A 26,557-nucleotide genomic window follows, 5' to 3' on the forward strand; every position below is an offset into this window, starting at 1 on the left:
CCTCAGAATCCATCTTAACATGGAGTTCTGAGTGCCTCTTACACAAGAGTAGTGAAAAGTGTTTATTCTTAGCCATCCCTAGAATAGTGAAATGAGCAAATGACTTACAGTCAAATGGCTTTCCAAAATGAAATTTTCTACTTTGGGCTGATAATTTCCAACAAATAAAAGTATATATTAAATAATAATTTCATTCATCTAAACCATCTGGTCAGCTATTCTAGGTAACAACCTTTTGCAAATCCCTCACACTAGAAGGCTTGAAAATACACAGTGCTCCTTGAGTCACACATCGTGTTATTGTATTATGTGAAAAAGGCACCAGGTTCCAAAATTCTCCCTTGAAAGTTTCTGTGCCTAAATGACACCTCCCCTACTGAACCATACAGAACTTCACAGTCCAACACTCATTTTTCTTGAGTATAGTTCAGGTTCTTTCTTGAGAAAAGAACAGTGGCCGGGCTAAGAGCCACCCCTACAGTCCAACTCCTTAAGCAAGAGAGAGAAAGAGAGAGGGGAACTTCTGTCAGTGCTAGAATTTCTCAGGTCTTCACTGAATCACAAAAGGAGCTTTTCCGCCTGGCTTCTGGGGGCATCTCTAGGGGACATAGAGGCTGATGACCCAAATTCAGGATATTAAGGTGTTTCTCCATTCAGAGCATTAGGCTCATGATCCAGTTAGACGGACTCAAGAAATCTCAGCTGCAGGCTGCAGCTGAACACACTTCTCAAGGCCAGGCCCTGTACTCTGAGCTGCACAGAAGTCGCTGCATTTCTCTCATTAAGACCCAAACCACAGGAGCACAAGTCAAGGCGGATTCTGCAGAGCATCTGCCTCCCGCCAGCAGCCTAGCAGAGGCCTCAGTGTCCCTGCTGCTCCTCCCGCACCTCCACCCCATCACATCAAAGTCCTGGAAACAGCGCTGAGCTCCAGGACGCTGCACCTCCCGCAGCAGGTGGGACGTCCCACTTGGCCGTTATGCCCTCATTTTCAGATCTGACATAACTAAACACAACTAAAAGGGATATTATTATGCCCCCAGATGATTTCTCTCCTAATTCCCTATTTCTTTCTGAGCTACCACAGTGCCCCTGGTCTGCATCCTGCCTCCCATCCTTCAGCTTGTCCTGTTGACTCTTCTTCCTTAGCACCTGTCACACGCTTCCTTTCCCTCTCAATCTCATCGTTCTAGATCTATTGTCTGTCTTCCTTTTCTATACTTTGCTTCCTCCACTCTATTCATACCGTGTTTCTCCAGTGCAGAAACCTTACTGAAGATTTTCCTAATTAAAAACCCCAGACATGCCCCACCCTGAGAAGATAAAACCCAAACCTCATAGACTGGCATGTGAGAGACACTACAGTCTGTGCCCGACCACTCTTTCCATGAAGTGCCCTCTGCCCACACTCAGGGTTACTCAAGCTCTCAGACAAGCTGGCTCATTTCCATTTCTGATCACATCTTCATCATCCCTTTCACTCCTACTCCTGTGCTCACCCCTGGTGACCTTCCTTCATTCACTTACTTCCCCCCAATCAACCTTCATGGTCCAGTTCAAGTCATGCTCCTACATTTCTAAATCCTCTGGCTGTGCTACTCATGTGGCCTCTGTAACATAACTCATTACATTTTATTTTTTCAGATATCCAGGCTTAACTAAATTGTTACTCAAAACCAAAATAAATTCCAGGAAAATCAGAACTCCTCTTCTTGATATGTCTTATAGTATCAGCAGAGCAAACCAACCAAAGTTGGTTCTATTTGCTTATTCACTGATATGCTATAACTTACAAATAGAGAGATGACTTCCTAAGGACTGATTTTAGAACACAGAAAAACTAGAATGGGTGCATTTTAGGTCTTGCCTTCCTTTAATAAACTTTATTCTCATTATCACAACTCACCCAATGGCTATCCAACCTTGGAAGCACTTAAGAAACTTCCACTTGGGGAGGGAAGAGGAAAATAGATGTTTATTTTCTATAAAAACAAAAGGAAAAATTATATCTGGTTTTAATAATGTGTTAAATTGATGACAGTAATTTAAAGTATATCCTCTCTCATGTTCACTCATAACCACACTAACAAACTTCTACATATCATACAATAACACAGTGTCTCAGAATAAGCAAACAATAAAAATATGTGTATACTTTTCAGCCACCTACATAGTGGGCTCCAGAGTGAAAAATAAAATCACTTGGAAGCTCCACAGAAGCAGGGAATAGAAGTGAAAATGTCTTTGGAGACAGAACAACCATAGAGTTCAAAGTGCTGAGCTCCAATCCACTGCAGTCACTGCCGCTTCATTGGAACACACACAGTTAAGCAAAAACTGACCAAAGGATTACACCACCCAAAGCAATCTACAGAGTCAATGCAAGCCCTATCAAACTACCAACGGCCCTTTTCACATAACTAGGAAAAAAAAATTACAATTTGTATGAAAACACAAAGAACCTCAAATAGCCAAAGCAGTCTTGAGAAAGAAAAACAGAGATGGGGGAATCAACCTTCCTGACTTCAGACTATACTACAAAGCTACAGTCATCAAGACAGTATGCACAAAACAATAAAATACATTTTCTGTCGAAGTCTTTCAGTTCTGTTTTCACACAAAAAATGTAATATCAAATGGAATCTTACTTATTTCAATAGCTGTAATAATTTATTATATTTCTTCCTTTAGGAAAGAGACAATGGCCACTGTAAGCTTGCAGTATAACCTAATTGATCATCAAGGTGGAGGACAGTGACTCATGACTGTGAAGCTATTATGAGAGACCTGTGAGTCCAAATACTGCCAACACCTGAAAAAACAAAGCCATGCACAGAGGCCCTAGTATTTTCCCCCCACATGTCTACAGTTGTTGTTGTGATCAATAAATTAGAAAATATTAAATGTCCTGAAATTCAGAGTCACTTTCTTCTTTCTACTTTTCTGCTTAATCAAGAGATAATGTTCAATCAGGGGATTGTATGGGATGTTCTACACAAAGCCTGACATTAAAAAGGACCCCCAGAATGACAAAGGTGAGACCATCTATCCCAGATCCCTAATGCTGACCCCATATGTCACCCAATGCCACACAGATCTGAGGCTTTTCAAGCTCTCCAGCTACTGTGGGGCTCCACACAATGCCTATAAAATTCAGGTCCCTTTATAACTCCCATCACTGATAAATGGCAATAAATGCAAATGAGTTGAGGATGGTGGTCAGTGGATGCTGCAAAGATAAATAAGTCACTAATGTATCCACACTCTGTCTCACACTGAGCTAAACCAAAAGCCCATACATTCAAGGTTTCAAGACCATGCTCTAAGTTATAGAAAGGAAATGGACAATGAATGGATAAACCAAAGCACATAAATCATCACACACAAAATATCTGGATCTACACTGTGGGGATGTGAACCATCCAGATGCCCCAGCTGGATCCCCCTGTGAGGATTCCCTGGACTCAGGAGTGAGCCCACAGAGCCCTCTTTATTAAACACATAGCACATTTCCCTAGGAAGGGAGCGGGAGGAGCCGTGTGGAGTTCTCATTGCCCCATTAGTGTCACCACACTTCAGTCAAGCTGTTTCCTTGCTGTTTCATACACGGCTGAGAGCTCCCTGAGGGGAGGGATGGAATTCCATTTACTGTCTTCTCCTCCAGACCACACCTGGCTCTCAGAAGCAAAATGACTGGTGAGTGAAGTCGGGCACACAGACCCCATTGGCGGGGTAAGTGGCAGAACAGCCACGCACGCCAAGAGGCCTAGAGCACAGTCCACAGCAGGGCGTCCAACGAGAGAACTGTAAAAGCTGCCAGGGAGAAAAAGTGAGCCAAAGCAAGCACTCTGCAGTGGGCTGGAACTGCAAGTCATTCTGTGGCTTTCATCTGGAGCCTTGCTCAAGCTTGCCCAGATCCCACTGCCTGTAACGTGTCAGGAAGCCATCACATAGAGGAACTGAAGAGGCAAAGATTCCACGAGATGGGGCTAAAACGTATCATCAGCCAGATAGCAAGGGGTTCTCTCCTCCAAGCAGATACAGACAGATAGACACACATGCTCAAAGGCATCCAGAGTCTGGGAGGTTAAATCAGCACTTGCTGAGGGAGTAAGTGCCCTGGGCCACGGGAAAGAGACTGGTCATCTTCCAACCTTTAAGTATCTTTACCCCTAAGGATGCCCTTGGGCTTGTACCTCTCTCCTGTCTGTCCCTGATGGCTCCAGCCACAGTGGTCTGTCTCTTTTATGAACTATCTTGACTAGTGGTCTGTGCTGTTCACTGGCTTTCATTCCTAGGAGGAGGCAGGGTGCTGGGAGTGAACGGAGCACTGGATTAAGACTCAGAAAAGTTGGTTCGAGTCATATGACTCCTTCAGCCCTTGGTCCTTCTTCTATGAAACAGAGGTAAAGGGGCCCATGTACAGGGTCATTTGAGGTCATTTGAGGATCACAATAAAGGTGGGAGAATATAGTTTACAGTTCTATTTGGCTTCTATGGCTGCTGTCCCATTAACACAGACTTGGTCATCTTAAAGAGTGGAAATGGATTCTCTCATAGTTCTTGTAGTCAGAAATCCAAAAATCAGTATCAATTGGCCCCAATCAAGGTATCAACAGACCATGCTCCCTCGGGAGGTACCAGGGAGAACCTGTTCCTTGCCTCTTCCAGTTTCTCTGTGTGTCAAACCTCCCTCTTAGTACATTTGTTGATAGGATTTATGACCCATAGGATAATCCAGCATGATCTCTTGATCTCAAAATCATTAAAATGAACCACAGCTGCCAAGGCTCTTTTTCCAAATTAGATAACATTTGTTGGTTCCAGGGATTAGGATCCGATATCTTTGGGGCCACCATTCAGGCCTCTCCACCCATCAAATACATTCAGTGTTAAAGTACAATTCTTGCCACATATTCTTTCATTTATTTATTTAAAATTAATTAATTTTAATGGGAGGATAATTACTTTACAATACTGTGATGGCTTTTGGCATACATCAATATGAATTTGTCACAGGTACACATGTATCCTCCCATCCTGAATCCCCCTTCCACCTTCCTCCCCACCCCATCCCTCTGGGTTGTCCCAGAGCACTGGCTTTGGGTGCCCTGCTTCATGCATCAAACTTGCACTGGCCATCTATTTTACATAAGGTAATGTACATGTTTCAATGCTATTCTCTCAATTCACCCCACCCTAACCTTCTCCCTTTGCCAACAAAGGTCTGTCTAGTCAAGGCTATGGTTTTTCCAGTAGTCACGTATGGATGGGAGAGTTGGACTATAAAGAAAGCTGAGTGCCGAAGAATTGATGTTTTTGAACTGTGATGTTGGAGAAGACTCTTGAGAGTCCCTTGGACTGCAAGGAGATCCAACCAGTCCATCCTAAAGGAGATCAGTCCTGGGTGTTCATTGGAAGGACTTATGTTGAAGCTGAAACTCCAATACTTTGGCCACCTGATGCGAAGAGCTGACTCATTGGAAAAGACCCTGATGCTGGGAAAGATTGAGGGCAGGAGAAGGGGATGACAGAGGATGAGATGGTTGGATGGCATCGCTGACTCAATGGACATGGGTTTGTGTGGACTCTGGGAGTTGGTGATGGACAGGGAGGCCTGGCATGCTGCAGTTCATGGGGTTGTAAAGAGTCGGACATGACTGAGCGACTGAACTGAACTGAACTGAACCTTCTCCCATTGAGTGCAAAAGTCTGTTCTTTACATCTGTGTTTGCTGCCCCGCACATAGGATCATTGGTACTGTCTTTCTAAATCCCATATATATGTGTTAATATACAGTGTTTGTCTTTCTCTTTCTGACTTACTTCACTCTCTATAATAGACTCCAGGTTCATCTTCCTCATCAGAACTGACTCAAGTACATTCTTTTTTTTTTTTTTTTTTTTTTTATAGCTGAGTAATATTCCGTAATGGATATGTACCACAACTTCTTTGTCCATTCATCTGCTGATGGACACCTAGGTTGCTTCCATGTCCTAGCTATTGTAAATAGTGCTGTAATGAACATTGGGGTACCTGTGTCTCTTTCAATTCTGGTTTCCTCAGGGTACATGCCAGCAACAGGATTGCCTTAGAGACCCCTGGGACAATGTTAAACAACCCGCCATCTAAATCACAGGCATCCCAGAAGGAGAAGACAAAAGGAAAGGGCATGATAAAATACTTGAGGAGATAATAGTTGAAAACTTCCATATTCTATTCTTAATTCTCATCAACACAACTAGGACTGAAATCCTTGGAGGCTAAGAACAACTCTTATACTCCATGACGGTTTTTAAGGTGTTATTTGTTCATATAGAAAATAAAGCCCTTATTCTACTTAATTTTTAGTTCCCAGCATTGGAGCCCATGTAAAAATTCTAACAGAGTGTGAAGTGTTTCATTTTTTATTTCTAAAGTAGCCAGATTGCCTGATCAGAGAAGCTGGGGAAGGAGGAACTGCATGGTAGATGCTTCCACTGTTACAGCCAAGGGCCTCGCACTGAGGGTCACGTGATGCACTGTTAGCAAAAACTGTTCCGAACTGTCACCTGAACACAAAGGCAGGAGAATGGCTAGAAGTAAAATTGCCATACATGCCGGACAAATGAGTGTGAACTCCACGCAACCGGATTCATCTCAATGCAAAGGAAAGAAAGGCAGCAGCTAATCTGGAAGAGCTTGATGAAACCTTAAAATGGGATGGTAAATCCACTCACTCAATTTTTTCTACAACTATTTGCTGAGGACACACTATGGGCCAGATACTAGGGACCCAGTCATGAGAAAAACAGGTGAATTGTTGTCAATTTAAAAATTTCGTGCTAGTTGGGAAAATAAACTACAAGTAAACAAACAAATATTGAATGGGGATATGCTTCCCCAGTGGCTCAGACCATGAAGAATCTGCCTGCCATGTGGGACACCTGGGTTCGATCCCTGGGTTGAGAAGATCCCCTAGAGAAGGAAACGGCAACCCACTCCAGTATTCTTGCCTGGAGAATCCCATGGACAGAGGAGCCTGGCGGGCTGCAGTCTACCGCATCACAAAGAGTTGGACACAACTGAGCAACTAGCACACACCAAAGGAAACATCAGGAAGCAGGTTTGGACTGGGGGTAGGGGACACACTTCTCCTAGAGGGGCAGGGAAGGCCTCTCTGCCGCAGTGACATTTAGTTCGGACACTGAGTGAAAGAGATCAGATGACTGAGGAACAGGAGGGAGAGTCTCCTCTAGCTGTCCTGATCAGCTAGAATAACTTGATGTGCCAGAAAATGCAGTGCTCAAAAACCAGTAAGATCATGTCTTAAGGACCCAGGAGTCAGCTGGAAAGACCTCCCACTGATGGATTTTGGGACAACGTGATCAACAAAAAGAGGAATACTGGTCACGGATCCTTATACACCAAATACAGGTTATCTATTTTATTCTTTAAAAATATGCATGAATCAATACTAACATTCCTAAAAATGGGGAGAAAGGAGGAAAATTTCTTCTGTAACAGAAAAACACTAGCTAGTAACAGAATTAGAAAACTGCCACTTGACAAATAGCAACAAAATAACTGACTCAAGCCAGGTCACCAATGAATGCAAAAACCACTGGGTAAAATTTTGTTGAGATATTCATATTATCTCAAAACGGTGCTCTGGAGATTACTTAATAAAGCAAAAGCATAAAACTGCAAGGGAAAAGTTTGGCAGGCACCAGATTTGGGGCTTTGCAGTATGATGCTATGAATAAGACATCTTCACCTGGTTTTCTCAAGTATGTTTAACCCGAATCTAATGACCAAGAAACCATCAGATAAATTGAGATTGTGGGATAGTCAACAAAACAGTTGTCCTATATTCCTGATAAATGTCAATGTTATGAAAAGATGAAAGAAAAAACTAAACTGTTCTAAAGGAGACTAAAGAGACATGGCAACTAAATGAAACATGTAATTTTAAACTAGATTCTGGAGTTTAAAAATGCAACTCTAAAGAACTTTGGGGGGGATAATTGGAGAAATTTGAGATGGACTGCATATCAGATATTACTATAATCAGGTTCAACTTGGGAGTATAACAATGATGTAATGATGTTACGATTATGAAGGAGAAAGCACGTGTCCTCAGGAGATAAATGTTGGAGTATTTTGGGGTGAAATGTCTGAATGTTTGCAAATTACTCTGAAATGGTTCAATGAACAAACAAACAAAAACAGTCATTTAATATTTATACGGGCTAAAAAGGAAAAAGGCAGGAAGATAAAGCAAATGTGGAAAGTGTTAATCAGTGAATTAAGGTGAACATGGGTGTTGACTGTACTATTCTTTCAACTCTTTTTGTAGATTTGGAGTTTTGTTTATTTTTTTTTTAAGTGAAAGGGAGGTGAGAGTATTTCAGGAACAGGAAACAATAAGGTTGTGACACAAACATTCTTGGAGTGGTCAAGAAAAATCAGAATCCAATGTGACCAGAAGGAAAGGAGTGAGAGACAGCAGGAAGGGGTCATGGAGCATGGCAGGGCAGCCACGGGCAGGCTCTGAGCAGTGGAAGGGCGGACACAGCAAAGACCACTTTGAGCTCTGGACCAAGAATGAGCACAGGAGGGCAGGCGGTGAACAGAAGTGAGGATGGGTGGGTGGGGGATCGGGGAGGGGAGATAAGTTAGGAGGCTGCTTAGAAATCCAGGGATATGACTTCTGACTCTGAACTTTAGAGCCAAGCTGATATTTTACATGAAGAGGAGAAGAAAAACAATTCCAGTACCACTGCAGGAAAATGAATGTTCTCTCGCTTTGGAGTATCCCCATACTGTTTCATTAAATGGATCCAGGAAGAGCTCACCTGAGCATACTGTCATGGAAATAGTAGTAGAAAAGCATACAGTCCATGAAATTTAGCTCATTTCCTCTTCACCTGAGATCATGAGGACAGCTGTCCCATTTTCATAATATCTCACCATCGGCACGTTCCATTAGCATATGCAACATCCTTGATAACAAAGGTCGGGTTTTGCAGATCATTTTGAATGCTGGGTTTCCAAGAACAATACGAAGCTAATAATAATAATAAAACAGAATGCTCAGGTTGGAACTCTTCACAAATGGCATCTAATTAATTCTTATAACACCTCCAAGAGGTATTATTATCCCCATGTTACTGCTGGAGAAACTTGATAATTTTTTGTCTTAAATTCTGCATTTGTATCACTCCTCTTGCTCAGACACCTCTGAGCTTCACATTCTCATTGCCATCTTTTACTTTCAAAGAATATCACAACTTAATTCTCTTTTCAATAGGGTGGGTGTTAATGGCTGTAGCCACATTTTAAGTGTAGGAATAAGTTTTTTAAGTGATGTGAGATGTTTTTTCCTAGTCTCAAAGCGATGCAGTAACCAAATGGAATATACGGTAGAACCCCATGCCACCCTACCCCACATACACACAGCAAAGTATTTTTTTTCATTAGATGGTCTAATAACTGAGAGATAACTGCTAAACGTTACAGTGAATAATTTTAAGATATTCCAGAACCAAAAATCAAAATTTGGTTAAGTGAAGACACAATATTTGGTACAGAAAAACTATGTAACAATAAATACTCCTGATTGATGAAAGCCAAATGAGTCTCTCAGTGTGGGTGGTACAAAGGAAGTTTCCAGGCTCCTTGCACTTCAGGTGGAGCTCCTACTTCAGGCCTGAAGAGGCAGGTCTTCTAATAGGGCTCAAAAAGTGTGAGACCATCACAGCAACGTGGACACACTCTCAGCCCAGGGCTGCAGCAAGCCAGCCCTGGCCGAGAAAACTGGGTACAGACTGCTGAGGATAGAGCAGCGGCAGCAATGAGTGCCTCGGGGGCCTATGGCCTGATTTCCAAATGAAAGCAATTTAACCTTCATTGTGTCACTTGGGCTCTGTCTAAAATAAAACTTTTTTGAAAAGAGAAATATAGGGCACCACAATTCAAAACCCATTCCCCAGCCCCACAACCACACTCTCAACAGAGGACTAAAAAATTCACTTGTATGGTGACCCAAAACACCAGGGAAGCCCACGTTAGTTGCCCAGTCTTGTCTGACTCTTTGCAACCCTACAGACTTTAGGCCAGCCAGGCTCCTCTATCCATGGCATTCTCCAGGCAAGAATACTGGAGTGGGTAGCCATTCCCTTTTCCAGAGGATCTTCCCTACCCAGGGATCAAACCCAGGTCTCCTGCATTGCAGGCAGATTTTTTTTTTTTTTTTTTTTTTTTTTACCATCTGAGCCACCAGGGAAGCCCTGAGGTTCAGACAGAGCAACAAAATCACCTCCCTGTAAATATCATATTCTGTTCGGAATGCAAAACTTGAAATGACTAGGAACTGAAGTGTGTTCAAGTGTAGACACTTCGACTTTATGCCACAGAATAAGAGTGAGGGCTCTTCCCCCAGAGGCCTGAATTTTAACGGGATCAAGCCACTTTCCAGACATTGTGGGTGTAATTTACTATTCAAACTTGCGGGGTGTGAAAGTGAAAGGGGGGCCCTTTTACTAATGACAAAGGGACAGCAGGCATCAACCGAACGGCACCTAGGCAGACCGAGATGTGTGGTCACTACAGATAAGTTTGTTTCTCTGAGTCTCAGTTTTCACTTCTGTCAAACTGTCTTCCTGGCCTCACAGGCCTGCTGTGAGGACTACAGGAGTTAATAGGGGAGCACGAAGAATAGCCCCGGGCAGGTAGCAAGCTCTCAGTGAAACTAAGCCACCCCACATGCAGATATTTAAGCGATTTGAGCCTCCTGCTCAAAGCAGTAAGCCAAAGAGAAAAGTTAGCATGAAAAAGTGAACGCATAACAAAAAAGGAAAAGTTAGCATGAAAAAGTGAACGCATAACAAAAAAGGAGAATCATTATGTCAGAAACCAAGGCCCCTGAACGGCTCTCAGGGCCTGGCCACAGGGGCACCTAGGCCTGCAGGAGCAAAGGCTTTGAGAGGATAACATGTTCCCGGGACCCAGAGGGATGTGAAAGCTCTGTTTGCCATCTGACCTCCTAAAACCTCACCCCCCAGGCCCGGTAACTGCAATAAGTTTACTCCATCCCCCTTCCCCATTGCGGTCTACTCTCTGCCCCCTCCCCACCGCTCACTGGACCACCACACACACCCTCTCATTCTCCCTTCTTACAGGAGACAGAAGCTGCCAGCTGCCAGCACCTGCAGAAACCACAGTAGCCGAGTGAAGCACTAACTGGCCTGTCCACGCCTCCCCCGCCACCGCTGACACCTGAGACCCCAACCTTCCGACGTCTGCCCGGACCGCACCTACAGGGCCAGCCAAGTGTTCAGTCATGCTCGTCTCCGCTTTGCAGAGCCATTCCACACAGTGCCGGTACTAAACAGACCTGGGCCTACACAGCAATTCAGAAATAAAACTCGGGATGCATAAGGCAGTTCATTAAACCATCACATTCACAAAAGCACTGGAACTGGTGTCTGCAGACTATGAAAAAATTGCCATCTGGTACCAGCTTCTTCAGATTTTTTTTTTTTTCAATATTCTTCACAAAGTGAAGTGGCGGGGGGTTGGGGGGGCCGACATAGAAGAAACAATGGAAAAGACAAATGGTCCTACTCATCCTACAAACTCAGTGAAACTAAACGGGTTTATCAGTCAGGTGACTTCCCCACACTTACAGGTGTCCCTTGAAAAGGAGACACAAATAAGTCCGTTTGTATCCTACTTTAGATTCTACCAATTAGCGATATCATATGATATTTGTCTTTCTCTGCCTCATTTATTTCACTTGGTATGAAAATCTCTAGGTCTATCCATGTTGCTGCAAATGGTATTGATTCATCCTTTTTATAGCTGAGTAATATTCCATTCCACATATGTACCACATCTTCTTCATCCATTCATCTATTGACGGACACTTAGGTTGCTTCCATACATTGGCTATTGTAAACAGTGCTGCTTCTGAACACTGGGGCGCATGTATCTTTTCACAGTATGTTTTCCTCCTGATATATGTCCAGGAGTGGGATTGCTAGATCATACGGTAGTTCTATTTGTAATTTTTTAAAAGAACCTCCATACTGTTCTCCAGGCTGCTCAGGTGGCACTAGTGATAAGGAATCTGCCTTCAATGCAGGAGACACAAGAGACATAGGTTAGGTCACTGGGTCGGGAAGATCCTCTGGAGAGGAAATGGTACCCCTCTCCAGTATTCTTGCCAGGAAAATTCCACAGGCAGAAGAGCCTGGTGGGCTGCAGTCCATGGAGCTGCAGAGAGTTGGACACGACTGAGCGACTGAGTACGTACAGGCACACACATACTGTTCTCTGTGGCAGCTACACTAATTTATATTCCCACCAACAGTGTAGGCAGGTTCCCTTTTCTTCAGAGACATAGAAAACAGAGGGAGGCAGGGGAGAGGGATAAATTAGAAGTTTGGGATTAAAATATACAGACTACTATATATAAAATAGATAATCAATGAAGACCTACAGTATAGCACAAGATATTAAGTATAGTACTATACTCAATATCTTGTAATAACCTATAATGGTAGAGAATGTTAAAAAAAAAAAGAATATATATATATCTGAAGCATTTTACTATATATCTGAAAATAACACACTATAAATCAATTATATTTCAATAAAAATTTAAAAAGAAGACATTTGAAAAAGGAGACATATTCACAGCATGCTGCCATGTATTTAGTAAATGCTTATTATGCCTGCCCCTCACCATGGCAACGAGTGGAGTGATGGGGGATTCAGGGAGCTGCGGACACCTACCCACCTTTCTAGCAGCAGCAGGACAAACGGACAAGCCCTTGGCAAAATTGCATTAGGTGCCCATTGTCCCTGATGCCCTTTTCTGCTAAAGTATGTCTACTTGGGCTTCCCATGGCCTTTAGGACCATCACAGGTCCTGTTCTTGCTAATAGAAATATATCCCCCTAAATACCTATAAGCTACTAGTCTTATTCTTGGGTGAGGTAGGTGAAGACAATGAAGGTCCATGAAGTTCATGATTTATCACTTGCCCGAAGTCTCAAATCTTGTGTGTGGTGAGAGCAGTGGCCAAGATCAGGCACCATGCTGCTAGTCTACTGGGTCCCAAAATCCGACTCCTCCAGGGCTGGTCAGGTAATGGGAATGAAGGGAGCCAGCCAGGTGGGGTCTGCTGCACACTGGGGAACAGGAGCCCCATAGGAAACGGGCAGCAGGGGCCCAGCTCTAGGCTAGACTAGACTCACACCACTAGGGAACACTGACTCACTGGAGGGCTTTTGTTTTTAAAAAGCTGCCCCCAAAGTCCCCAGTTAGAACTTGTTTGCTGCTTCAAAGTACCTTCAATGACAAAAGCTAATTGATTTTAGGGCTTCCCTGGTGGCTCAGACGATAAAGAATCTGCCTGCAACACGGGAGAATCAGGTTCGATCCCCGGGTCAGGAAGATACCCCGGAGAAGGGCATGGCAACCCACTCTAGTTTTCTTGCCTGAAGAATCCCATGGACAGAGGAGCCTGGGCAGCTACAGTCCATGGGGTTGCAAAGAGTCAGACACGACTGAGCGACTAATACTTTCACACTAACACTCACACAAATTGATTTTATGAAGTATCTGCCCTGTAACAAGTGCTCTTACAGGTGCCAGGGAGATGGCAGGAGCAAATCAGACAAGCTTCCATTCCGCAGAGCTTACATTTAACTCCCTTTCATCAAAGTGACTTAGCTCTTCAGCACGTCATCTGTTGTGACCTCTAGACCATTTTCTCTGCCCCTCTCCATAGCCAGGCACGTTCACTAATAGACTCTGACGTTAACTTTTCTGTAATAAGCTCTTTCTACTCCCTCCTTGAACCTTACTTTATTTATCATTAATACCTGGTCAGTTTTTAAATTTTGAAGGTTATAATTTAATATTTATGGAATCATCAAAATGCACGCCCCACCTCTCAAAGTGTCAGCACCAATTGCAAAGCACACGTAAGAGGAAGAGTGTGCCCTGTTGTGAGCACAGGTGAAAACATCAGGACAGGCTGGATTCCCTGGGAGCAACATTCATTCCATCCATACATATTTATGGCGCCTCTACTATATATGCCAGGCGCTATTTTAGGGTCCGTGGATACATCTGTGGCGGGAAAAAATCCTCATCCTCAGGAAGTTGATGGCACACTGGCAATAGCTTTCTCTGAAACTAGCACTGAATCCTACCAGCCATGGGGCATGTGTGGCTTCAGTCCCAGCTGAAACAGGGAGTGAGATTTTGGAGAGATGAGAAGAACTGGAACAGCCACTCCATTGCCATCTCCAGCTTAGCTGTGTGTCCGCCACCACCATGAGACTCCAGGAACCAAATGGGGAGGTGAACAGAAGGATGGAAGAAGTAAAATAGGAGGGATGTAGGAAGTGCAACAGATGCCCTAAGGGATGCCCTCCACTCAGAAGTTGGACCGTGCAATTAAAATGCAAAACAACATTTTCCTTTCGACAGCAATGTGGTCCCTGAGTTACGGTAGCCAGCCTTCCCCTATTTACTAGTCACTATTGAGGGTGAGGCCTACCAGGTGCCGTGAGAGATCCTGAAAATGTAAAATGAGGAAATCCTGGAATCTTGCTATCTAACAATCACGGTCCAGATTATGAGCTGGCCTAGGTCACATTCACATGACTCATGAGGCACTGGTGTTCTCATTATATCAACTGCTACTAAATTAAGGTAAGTGTGCTAAGTCTTGGGGATTGCAGAAATTCTGAGCAGTTATAGTTGTCCCAGAAGAGGGAAAGTGAAGGCATATATAAATTCCACTTAGGATTTTTTAATGTTTTCTATCACATTGGTATAGATAAACAGATATTTGGGCCATTTTTTTTTTTAAAGCTTGTGGACAAATTGTGTCATTTGCCCATCTCTCTCCAGCCCGGTTGTGAGACAATAAGGGCATCAGCATTTCAAGATGAAAGGGCCTTTGGGAATAACATGCTTGAATTCTCTGTTCTACATCTTTCCAATTAAGTGGCCTTCTGGGAGATTTCCAGCAGCATGAAACTGACGGTCTGATGAGAGGATCCATTCTACACTGTGAGGCTGTCTTGGAAAATTCTTCCCCGCATAGGGAGCCAAAGTGTGCCATGCTATAGCCTCCTGCAGCAGCGCAAGGGTACATCCCCAAGACATACTCAGCTAAACTTACATTTTGGTTAGCAGCTCAGCTGCCTCAGAAGCTGTGCTTCTCTCATTTTCAGGCAACTTTCAGGAAGTCCATGGAGACTAACGCTAACTCCCGTCCCAACGTAGCCTGCCTCCGGGGCTTCACCATGAAAGGAACAGCATCTTCCACTGCAGCTCTGAGAAGCTGTGTGTCAGCACCTCCAAAGGGCACAGAAACCGACAATGCTCACCACCACGCTCTCCCTGGAACTTCCACGCCTACTCATTGAAAAGGAACAAAGAAGAAATCTGATCCATCACAATCAGCGGAAGAAAAAACAATTCTATGCAGATACAATAAATGCTTTTCTGTGGTAACAGCACGAATCTATTTGGAATCTCAGGGATTCCAAAATCTCAGTTCAGTTCAGTCACTCTGTCATGTCCAATTCTTTGCGACCCCACGGACTGCAGCACGACAGGCCAACTCCCGGAGCTTGCTCAAACTCATGTCCATCGAGTTGGTGATGCCATCCAACCATCTCATCCTGTGTCCTCCCCTTCTCCTCCTGCCTTCAATCTTTCCCAGCATCAGGGTCTTTTCCAATGAATCAGTTCTTCACATCAGGTGGCCAAAGTATTGGAGCTTCAGCATCAGTCCCTCCAATGAATATTCGGGACTGATTTCCTTTAGGATGGACTGGTTGGATCTCCTTGCAGTCCAAGGGACTCTCAAGAGTCTTCTCCAACACCACAGTTCAAAAGCATCAATTCTTCGGCACTCAGCTTTCTTTATGGTCCAACTCTCACATCCATACATGACGACTGGAAAGATCATAGCTTTGACTAGACAGACTCTGATTTACATTAGACCATAATCTGGGGGCACATTATTAGAGACAGCCAACTCCAAGCAATCAACCAGAAATCTCTACTTAGAGATGACTCAGTGTGTTCAGGACTAAACTCAATCATGACTAATTTTCCTCCCTCTCCAACTCTGCTCTCTTGGTTTCTGCTCAATTAATGCTAAAAATCTCTGTGTAAATTCATTCAGAACTATCTATTGAACACTTACTGTGGTGTTTCTTTCATCACCTTTCTTTCATCACCTTCTGTGGCAAAGACTGCTATTTCCCAAACTCACTTCCTCTGTTTCCTGGATGCAAGGAAGCTGTATTTTCCAGTCATCCTTGTCATTAGGCATAGTAGAACTCCAAATTCCAAGCACGGAATGGGAGTGAGAGTAATGCCTGCCACTCTCAGGTCCAGCATCACACCATCTCCTGTGATCTTTTCGTTTTCCACCACCTGGAATGATACGCAGGGCAACTCTAAAGCCCATGTGTTGAAGAACCCTCTGGATTACTAAATGACTATGTAGAGTGGATCCTCTCCACACTTTCGGCCTGTGAGTGAAAAATACAATTCCATTTTATCTAAACCAATTGTCTGGTGGTTGATTTGTGAGCAGGACCGTAACCAATACACCTTCTATTTCCAGTTCACTCATTCATTCTTTAATAAACACTTTGCAAATGCTTACTACATCCCATGAATTGAGAAAGGCACTGGGGAAATAGAAATCACTAAAGGAGGTCACAAAGTCCATGTAAACTGGACGATTAAAGCCCCATATGAGCGAGCCCATTGCAATGCGCGTGTCTTCAGTTAGTCACAGTGGAAAGATTTGAGACTTCATTTTGAATCCAAGGCTAGTTAAGCCACTTAAATATCTAAATGTGTTAGCATCTTCATCTGTAAACAGAAGCAATATTCCTTCCTGCCTAGTGTCAGGTGGATTAAATTGAAAGAGATAGAAAGCATTCTGTCAACTATCAAGTACTCTGCAAATTTTAATTTAATTGACTGCAATTGTCCTTATCCAGGACCTGTTACCATACCAGCACCTTCGCTGGAGCTTCTAACTAAAGTCCTATCTATTCTTAAAGAATAGATTGGTAAACAGATTGGGAGATTGGTAAATTTTTTCAGTCATTTTTTTATTCAGAAAAAATCTTCTAATACCCTGAAATGCTTGCAAAATGAAAGTCAAACGTTTCAGCTGAATATTTAGGACCTTACATAGCATAGTCCCAAATTAATGTTTAAATCCAAATCAATCTCTGTACAAGTCCATGCTTTTTTTCCTACCTCATCCACCCTATCTTCTTGCCATAAACCCATTTCTTCAATGTGCCACACTCTCTTACCTTCTTGCTGTTTTATTCTTTGTTTAGTTTTGACCTTCACTGCTAACTCTCCTCATTAAAACCCTCCAGTTTTTCATGGTCCAGCTCAAATATCACCGGTTCCAAAGACATCTCTACGTCTCTCTCCAAAATCAGTTTTCAGAACCTCATCCTCCTCTGCACTACCACAGTGTTTTATTCGGAATTTCTCTCCTCCACTATTGATAGCAACTTTATTTCAAGTAGCCTATTGTTTTTAGGAAGGAAAAGGACATGTGGGTATTCAATAAAGGCATGCTACATTGAGGAAAAAAAGGGTCAGAAGACAGTCCAGTTACTTGTGGTTGGATCATCAAAATAGACAAATTACAAGAGCAATGGAATTCTTTGGATTGTGAGAAAATCATTCCTATGCTTTAGGACCTATTATGTTCAGGGGATACTTTATAAAAGTTATTACATGAAACTTTCATATTGAAAGTCACTTTGACAATAATAAATATAATCCCATCAGCAGAAGAGTAGAACCAAAGTTCAAAGTCTTTCACTCATTTCTGCAGTCAATTCTTCAAATTTTGGTTCAGTCTTATTGTAGAAAAATGAGAGAAACACACTAAATTGTTCCACTGATGGGTCTTCTCTGGTGGCTCAGAAGGTAAAGAATCTGCCCACAATGCAAGAGACCCGGGTTTGATTCCGGGGTCAGGAAGATCCCTTGGAGAAGGGAATGGCTACCCCCTCCAGTATTCTTGCCTGGAGAATCCCATGGAGGAGCCTGGCACACTACAGTCCATGGGGTCACAAAGAGTAGTATTTTTAAGGAACTGGCCACGCATGGCAAATTTTTCATTCATTTGCATATAAGAAATAAAAAGCATTCATTAATAGAAAATAATTTGAGTCACTCTTTGCATCAACTGAGAGTGTGCTTCTACCTTCTACTTTAGGATTAAAAAAAATGGGTGGCAGGGGGGACTTCTCTGGTGATCCAGTGGTTAAGACTTCATGATCCCAATACAGCAGGCACAGGTTCAATACCCGGTCAGGGAACTAAGATCCCACATGCGGCATGGAAAGAAAATTATATATATACTTTTTAAAAAATGGGTAAGGGGAAGTTGGGTTGTGATTAGATCCAGCGAGACGAATTCTATTCACAGACACTGAATTCACGGAAATCCTAATAGATTGTATGCACCATACATACAATGCTAACAACATTTTCTATTATGTACTCTGGTGATAAGCTGGGCTAAAATGCAAGTAGAGTTCCTTGAAGATGTTTCTCTCCAGAGAAGAGAAGAATGAATTTATATTAGCCTATGAGTAAGAGGGTGGGGGTATATACGTGAGGATTCTAAAGATTCAAAAATACTAATGGTTTTAGACAAGTCAAGTACTTTGTCCTGGAAATAACATGACATAAAATAATGTATAGCATACATAAAATAATTTCTAATGTATATTAGAAAATGTTTCCTAGAAACTGTAATAAATAGTATTATTATAAAAGATGAATCAAAATTCATGACTTTCAGTGCAGACCATTTCCTAAGGAAAGCCACATGTAACATACACACAGGAGTCAAACAAACTGCTAATCACTGGACATTACGTGAAACATGAGTAACATACGCCCAGTGGAATAAGCAAGGTACATTTTCTCAGTGCTTCTGTAAAGTCATCAGGTAAACAGCTCAACCAGTTTCCTCATTTCATATGTTAACATGAAGACAATAGTTAAGGGAAAAAAAAAAAACAACTTTATTGCAAATTGTGGTCCACAATGTCCAGATACTCATGGTGGGATACGGGGGATGGGAAGGCAAGACAAAGCAGCCCCAGGCAGGCACTGGAGCACGCTTACCTCCAGAAGTGAAATGCGAAGAGAGGACTACAGGGACTGCCTGGGCTGGACGGGGTTGGACTCAGGCTCCTTGGAGTGAGACTGAAAGTTAAAATAATGTCATTCCAAGTGGGAGAAATGATGGCAGTAAAAATAGCATAGCTCAGTGAAGGGACTTTTGTTCCCTTTAGGCCAGAATCATCACGGCATGCCTATCGGTACCGCTAGGTAACCATCTAATCACGCGCCCCTTCTCAGCTCTAAAGCAGAGAACAAGCACAATGGTGCCTGCTGAAATTTACATTCTCAAAACTGCCGCTGCCATTTTTATTTATGCCTTTTGTTGCAGAGCAACTTGGCAGATATGTTCGACATGTGATTTTTTGCAAAGAAAAGTCGGTGATTTTTTTTATATTGCGTGTATTCTATTTCCAAGTAAGAATTAATGGTAAGTCTGTATCAAAACCATCGAGAAGTAGTCACCAGAATAGAGATGAAAATTCAGGTTAAATATTGCCATTTTTAAAAAAACAAAGCAACAAATATTTCCATATAGGAAGTTATATTTTTAAGCACGTTTTAATGAAAAATACTCAGCAATATGTTGTCTAAGTCTCATAGTAAAATGTGTTCTTATGCTTATGTCCATAATAAGGAACTTCAAATTTTCTCATATACGGTTATAAAGTATTTTATTCTCCAAGAGGTTTTCTTTTTTTCCTTCAAATTCATCTATCAATGGACCATTGTAACTCCTACTCCCATCAACCCATCCAAGCCCTCAAGCACACTCAGCAGCCAATTCTCAAATATTCAGCATGGGGGCCCAAGCTTAGAGTCCCTTTACCTTTTTTTTCCTTTAGCCTCATGGCTCTTCTCTTTTAGAGAGGAAAGGGAACAAATTAGTCAACTCATTTACTTGCAACAATTCTGCCAAGAGATCTATCAAGATATGAAGTAAATACTAGTTGATTTCCAATTACTTTCACATGGCAAAACCAAAATAAGAATTAGCTGAGTATTCTAGTACCGACTCTTAAGCTGAAGTGAGCCCTGAAAACTCCTGCTACATTACAATGAGTTTCTTCAAGAACATTCTTCTGCCTGTCCTTTGGTCCATGACTCTACACTGTACATGTTCTTACCTTAGGCAAAGAGTTTTTGGAACTGAGCTGCACACTGGCTAATTCAAGCTGGCTGTGCTCTTCACTGAACAGAGACGTGGCAGCCGTGGCTAACATCAGATTCAGGCTTACCAAATTCTTAACGCCATCCTAGCTTCCCATTATGTGGATAATTGAGACTTGGCTGTATTTGATGCAAACCAAAATGTCAGTTGTTGCTCACAATGCTCCAATTTGTTTAATAAAATGTTTCAAAGGAGGAACATTTTATATCTTCTAAAACCATGCTTGGGCTTAGTGCCAGTACTCAGTAGACTAAGGAACTGATTTCCTTATACATTCAGAGCACATTCAGATTCTGCTGCTCTTCAACATACTGTACTCTAACTTAGCAGCTCACTGGAAAGCCCTCCTGAGTGCCCACTGATAGAGCTGTCATCTAGTCTAAGCACAGCCTTATCTTTTTCTTCTGGTCCTAAAATAGGCATGAAAAGACAATGGAGCCACTCTGCCTCCATGCAGAGACATGTTATCATATGTGCTATAAAGTGTCTATGAACCTAATTCTACACTAAAATTGGGGGGGGAAAAAAAGGAATGAAAAAAACACACTCAATTTCTCAGAAATCAGAAAGCCATGCATAGGCTCTCTAAATATGAGAAATTTCTGAATAAATTAGTAACCATTAATTTCTGAAATATTAATATATTTGCTGTCTCAATCCAGGATTTCGATTTCTGAAACAGGAATCAGAAACACTTCATGTTATTGATAAATCAGATGGGAAAATTTTGAATTGCCTCTACAGAGTGTAAAATATGCTAGTGTAAGAGTCCATGCTGCAGGATCTATGGAATAAACTTCCCTGAAGAAAAACAGAAATGTCTCATGAGAGAACATTCAAAAGCTGTTCTGCACAGTTTGTCTGTTATAAGGTCCCCAAATAAATAAAATTATATACATTAAATGTGCCCTTAATAAAATCAGTGATAAGACTTTTCATTATAACCATTCTCTGCAGTGGTAAGAAACTGAATTTACTCAAAGACTGCAGAACTAGCTTTCTCCATGAATGAATATGAAATAAGCTATGTCTACCTAAGAGTAGTTTTACATTTCAAGGTAAACAAAATGTTCAAAGTGAATTTCTATTGTCATTGTCAATGACATTGAAGAGTGATCCTCTATTCTACTGCCTCAAGCTCCTCAGGTACAAAATAAGCTATTTCAGATCCACAGTGTCACGTACCAGGGTAGAGGCTAGACTGAGGGGTTATGGCCCCGGTACCAAAACAAAATGCAGGGAACCCCCTGTGTTGAGCTGACCTGTGTGTCATCATCAGCACTGGCAACGTCCTGAAATTGGTGGCACAGCTCAGCCTTTCAAATTATAGATGGAACAGTAGATACAACTGAGTTTGTACTTTAGAAAGTAACTTTGAAGTATCTCCTGTTAATGTGGATGAGACATCAAAATCGAAAGAAAGAAAAACTGTAATGTGAAACGATACGTGCCAAAGCCAAAAGGGATAACAAGGAAGCGGCACAACCAGAACGAAAGGTGACAGTGAAGTCGGGGGTTAAAACCAAGTTTCTGGGCCTGGAACACAGAGCCACAGGCATCTGAGCTGTGCAGTGCCAGAATGCTAGAGAGAGGAGGATTAAGTAGAAAAAAGTGTGGATGCCACTAAAATATTCCACACAGATGAGGGGGGCTGAATGCCAGGGTGGAGATGGGGACAAATCAGTAGCATTGGGCAAATACTCTTTGTATCTCTGTTGTATAAAAAGCCATGTCTAGCAAGAAGGTTGTAGGAGCCCTCTAAGTTTTCTAAGTGAGCACTTGTTAGTTAAAAAATCAGTGTGTAATTTTAGAGCAAGAACTGATGGAGAAAGTACTCAAATCGCTTCAGAAATGTCATGTTTTCATTCATTTATCAACCTAGGAAACAGCTTCCCTTGTGTGACGCATCTCCAGGGGTTAAGGGGAAGAGCGACTCCTCAGAACTGGGCACAGGTCTCCCCTGCCGTCTCCTCCTGGAAGGAGTCCAGCATCAATGAGGTGATCAAGGTTGTGCAGATTTCAATGAAAATGCAATTTTATACCTGTATGGCAAGTGAGACAACATATTTATATTTTTCTAGCAGAAATCTATTGTGCTGTTTATTATTTTAAGTGTGCCAGCACAGACTAACTCACAGCTTCTGCGTCTTTGACAAACAGATTTAAAATAAAAATTTGCTGACACTTCCTGCATCACAGATGTTTAACTTCTGCGCCACAAATTAGATATGGGCATTTTACGGGGCTGCATCAAATCAGAAGGCAAGTCAGATGTGTTAATGGGTTTAAAAAAAAAAGGTAAGCAAACACAGAGCTCAACTAGGTAAACACACCGCATGAGGTGGCTGGAGACTCTGCAGAAGGACGCAAAATGTACCACAGTTCATTAATATTCTGCTGCACAGATAAAGCATGGATCACATCTAATGAGTGTGACAAATAACCCTTCTCTTGCACTCTTATCCATTGTAATGTCTTCTGTTATCCAAGCCAGACAGAGGCCCTTCTTTAGAACAAGGCAGCATGGGGATAAACAAACAGTAAGAGAGAAGGAAAAAAAAAAAAAAGACACACCACGGCCTGCTGATACATTCTTTCACAATGAGCTGTTAAGATGTTTCCAGCACTGAGGTTTAGTAACTTTAAATATGCAGCAGCTTTTCCTCTGACTGCAATGCAAAATGCTGGGTCGGGGCTTCCACATAGGCTGAAATCAAATGCCATACATTTAAGACAGGTTCCTTCCAGCTCACACTGCAGTGCTCTGAGGCTGTCAGTACAAACAAATGCTAAAGAGCTATTGGTCGCAGGAAAGCGAGTGCCATGCAGAAAGCATTAAAATATTAAAGAGAGACAATACTTACTCCAAGGTCAGCCCCGGAATCTGTAGTCTTTCCCGCTGGGCTTTCATGGTTGTTATATGTTACCACACTCTATTGTAACCATGACACACATTCCCTGCCAGCGTCCCGGCGATGACAGAGAGCCGAAATGAACCTCTAGAAAGGGCTGGACTAACCTTCTCTCGAGGGGGAGGGGGATCCTGCAAGTTTCGGTCCTTCCACCTCCAGCGGTAATCAAGAGATGTCAGCCGCTTTCCTCAGGTTAACGACAGTGCACACCGCACTGATTTCGTTAAGGGAATGAGGCTTTTGGCTCTGCATATCAAGTAATTGGTTTCTGATTTTTTTTTTTTTCAAAGAAAGTCGCTCCTCTCACAGACCCAGTTTTCACCTCAGTGAAATGAAAAGTCGTCTTCACCATGCAGACTGGAAAAAATAATAACAAAGCAACAGCATCATACTTATAAAAGAGTTTATTTCAGCAAACCTCAACTATTCCCTGCCTCCTGGGGATGCTCCTGAATAGAATTTGGCCACCCGCAGGAAGTTCTACTTATTCTTTCCCTGGTGGAGTTAACAAAATCAGTCATGTTCCACAAGAAAGACACGGGGGACGGTTGCCCAATGAAAATAATTAGATTTTTTTTCTATATATGGCAATCATCAGAAAGAGGAATAAACTAACTGCCTTAATTTGGGGGAAGTTGAACTCTGCTGTGAGGCAAAGACTTGTGTGAACAGGCAAAACCCTACAATTGGGAAAATACCAACTGGAGAAACAAGAGATTGGAGCCTGTATTTTCATTTTGGAAAACGGATTTTAAAGAACAGCGCAGTGCTAAGCACGTTAACAAGAGCAATCAAATACGAATAAGGAAGGAAACAGAACATATATTCTGGAAGCCTGAAAGTTTCATCCTGTATTTATTCAAGGAGCACAATTTTTCACAGTATTCATAACTTGGGACTAAGTGTACCTCCATCGCTGTGCATGAAGAATTTATCTCACTCACTTCCTCTAATGCAAAATTTAAAATGATTTACAAATTGGCAACCATTGGTTTGTTGAGAAGAAATACTAGGATAAATCAGGATTTTACTTTAGCAAGTCTGGGTATTTTACTTTAGCAAGTCATGGCTGTTTCACCACAGCAACTGTGTTCAAGTGGTTACATTTTAAAGGCCATGAAGTCAAACTCCATCTTTTAACAGATGAGGAAGCTGAGGGCTCACAGTTGGTGGTAGAACCGGGATTAGATTCGGGTGTGTTTATTCCTGTCCCAGGGGCCTTCAGAGTAGGGCTGTCCTGTGCAGCTGTTCAGGTTGCGCCCTGCACAAGGGTGCCGGGCAGGAAGGGAAGTCACGGCTGAAATCCAGCCTGCTTCTCACTTTGCCAAGCCTGCACTCAGGCTCTGGGCTGCTTCCACCTCTTTTGTCTCCTCACTTCTACAACGTTACGCTCAGCTATGTACCATCTAGAGGACCATCTGTTTACGAGCCTACTAAGGTGCACGTGGACGAGAGGAAGTCCACATGCTCTTCCCCGGACCTTACCTCCTAATCTGCCAACTTGTTCTGGGCATTTGTTAATATTACTTCTGCTTCTTTGTGAGCTCACAGAACTCACCAATCCTCTGCCCTGTTACAGGCAACATATTCACACAGAGAATACTCACTGATTAGTACTGCAAGGAGGCACCTAAAAGTGTAAACTAATAAACATAAGTAGCATTTTGCATAAAACAACAAGAAATAATGAAAATACAATGGAATACAAAAGAGGAAGGATCAACTTTGCTCCCCATTCTACACCCAGGATACTTTTTTGCAACGTAAAATATCCAGAATCTCACCATTCTTTCCACCCAAAACACCTTGATTCAAGACATACTGTGTCCTGACTAGGTCACTATCATTTCCTTCTAACTGAATTCTCTACTTTCTCCCTGCCACCCTCCTACACTTTGTTGGCCACACAGACTCCAAGATGCTCATTTTCAGAATGTATCATTCCTCTGCTCAAACTTCTTCACTAGTTTCCTTCTTATTCCAAGTAAAAGCCAAAAACCTGGCAAACTTGGCCAAAAAATGGGACAACTGAGCATCAATAGGAGTGACAATAGCAATATGTTAAAATGTATCCAAAGGTTGAAACTATGAGCTCAAGGAGATAGAAGAGGAAGGAAAAAAGGAAGGAAGCCAGCCCATCAGCCAGGGTCATCTTTGGAAGATGTTAGAAAACTATCCCATTAATTTTAAAAATTGGTAAAGGGGAAAAATTCAGCACTTATCCTGCTTTCCCTATGAACAGAACCTCATAGATGCAAAATGATTCTCTTCGTAGGCATATTCCAAGTGGTAAATATGGAATGAATGACAACATGAGATTACTGCCATTTTTCAAACCCCAACAAATCAACAGATCTAGGTCATAATCACTGGTAACTGCTGACATCACTAGGAGATAACCTGATACCGTGTGCTGCTTGATATAACATCTGAAGTCTTCTCATCAAACAAAGCCATGTCACTCTTGGATACAACCGCGCCACTACATCAAAATGCCATTTCACAGGGATCACAGTGACAAGGGAACATATTAACACCATAGAAAGATGAACATAAGCTACACTGTGAAAGCCAGAACAAATGATCTGATCCCTTAAACATTTTCAAAGCAATAGTGAAAAAAAAAAAAGATGGAAAAAGAATCTCAACTTTAAAAAAGACTTGAGAAATACTGACTAATTGCAACACATAAACATTTTGGGAGTCTAATACCAAACATATAATCAAACATTTAGAAAACAATTACTGTAATAGACTCCCCTCACACCAAAATATGTGCACACATACTGGGTATTTGTTAATACTCATAATTTATCTTTAAATATAATATTGGAATCAATCATTTTTAATTTCTCACCTTCTAGAGATATACCCCCAAATATTCACAGATAAAATGTCTACGCTTTGCTTCAGGTTAACCTAGAGAGAGAGAGTAAGATATATGAGAGAAAAGTAGGAACTTCCCTGGTGGTCTAATGGTTAAGAACCCGCCTTCCAAGACAGAGGACGTGGGTTCAGTTCCTGGTCAGAAAACTAAGATCCTACATGCTATGGGGCAAGTAAGCCCGCATGCTACAACCAAGAACTGACACAGTCAAATAAATACAGAAAAAAAAAATTTTTTTTTTTAAAGAAGAAGAAGAAAAGCAAAAAAAAGTGGCCCTGAGTAAATATTTATTAGGCCTGGGTGATAGGTAGATAGGGGGTTCATTATACTGTTCTGTTTAGCACATGCCTGAAATTTTCTGTAACAAAAATTGAAGAAGAGTTTGTA

At 42.1% G+C, this 26,557-nt stretch overlaps 1 protein-coding gene across 12 annotated transcripts in view; it reads right to left on the reverse strand.

The window, feature by feature from the left end:
* Nucleotides 1-26,557, reverse strand: part of MAST4 (microtubule associated serine/threonine kinase family member 4) — a 618,779-nt gene that overhangs the window by 206,200 nt on the left and 386,022 nt on the right. Inside the window, exons 1-2 of one of the 12 annotated variants that reach the window (XM_070774598.1) lie at nucleotides 23,236-26,402; nucleotides 19,204-19,284 (exon numbers count right to left, since the gene is read on the reverse strand). The exons of 10 other annotated variants lie outside the window; for them this stretch is intronic. In XM_070774598.1, the coding sequence (XP_070630699.1) occupies nucleotides 19,204-19,284; nucleotides 23,236-23,282 (128 nt within the window). In that variant the 5' untranslated portion in view covers nucleotides 23,283-26,402. Of the gene's footprint in view, nucleotides 1-19,203; nucleotides 19,285-23,235; nucleotides 26,403-26,557 lie in introns of those variants that run through there. One more of the 12 variants, XM_070774603.1, reaches the window with a different exon arrangement.

The sequence above is a fragment of the Bos indicus genome, chromosome 20 (genome assembly GCF_029378745.1).
Source record: "Bos indicus isolate NIAB-ARS_2022 breed Sahiwal x Tharparkar chromosome 20, NIAB-ARS_B.indTharparkar_mat_pri_1.0, whole genome shotgun sequence".
In the NCBI taxonomy this organism is placed as follows: domain Eukaryota; kingdom Metazoa; phylum Chordata; class Mammalia; order Artiodactyla; family Bovidae; genus Bos; species Bos indicus.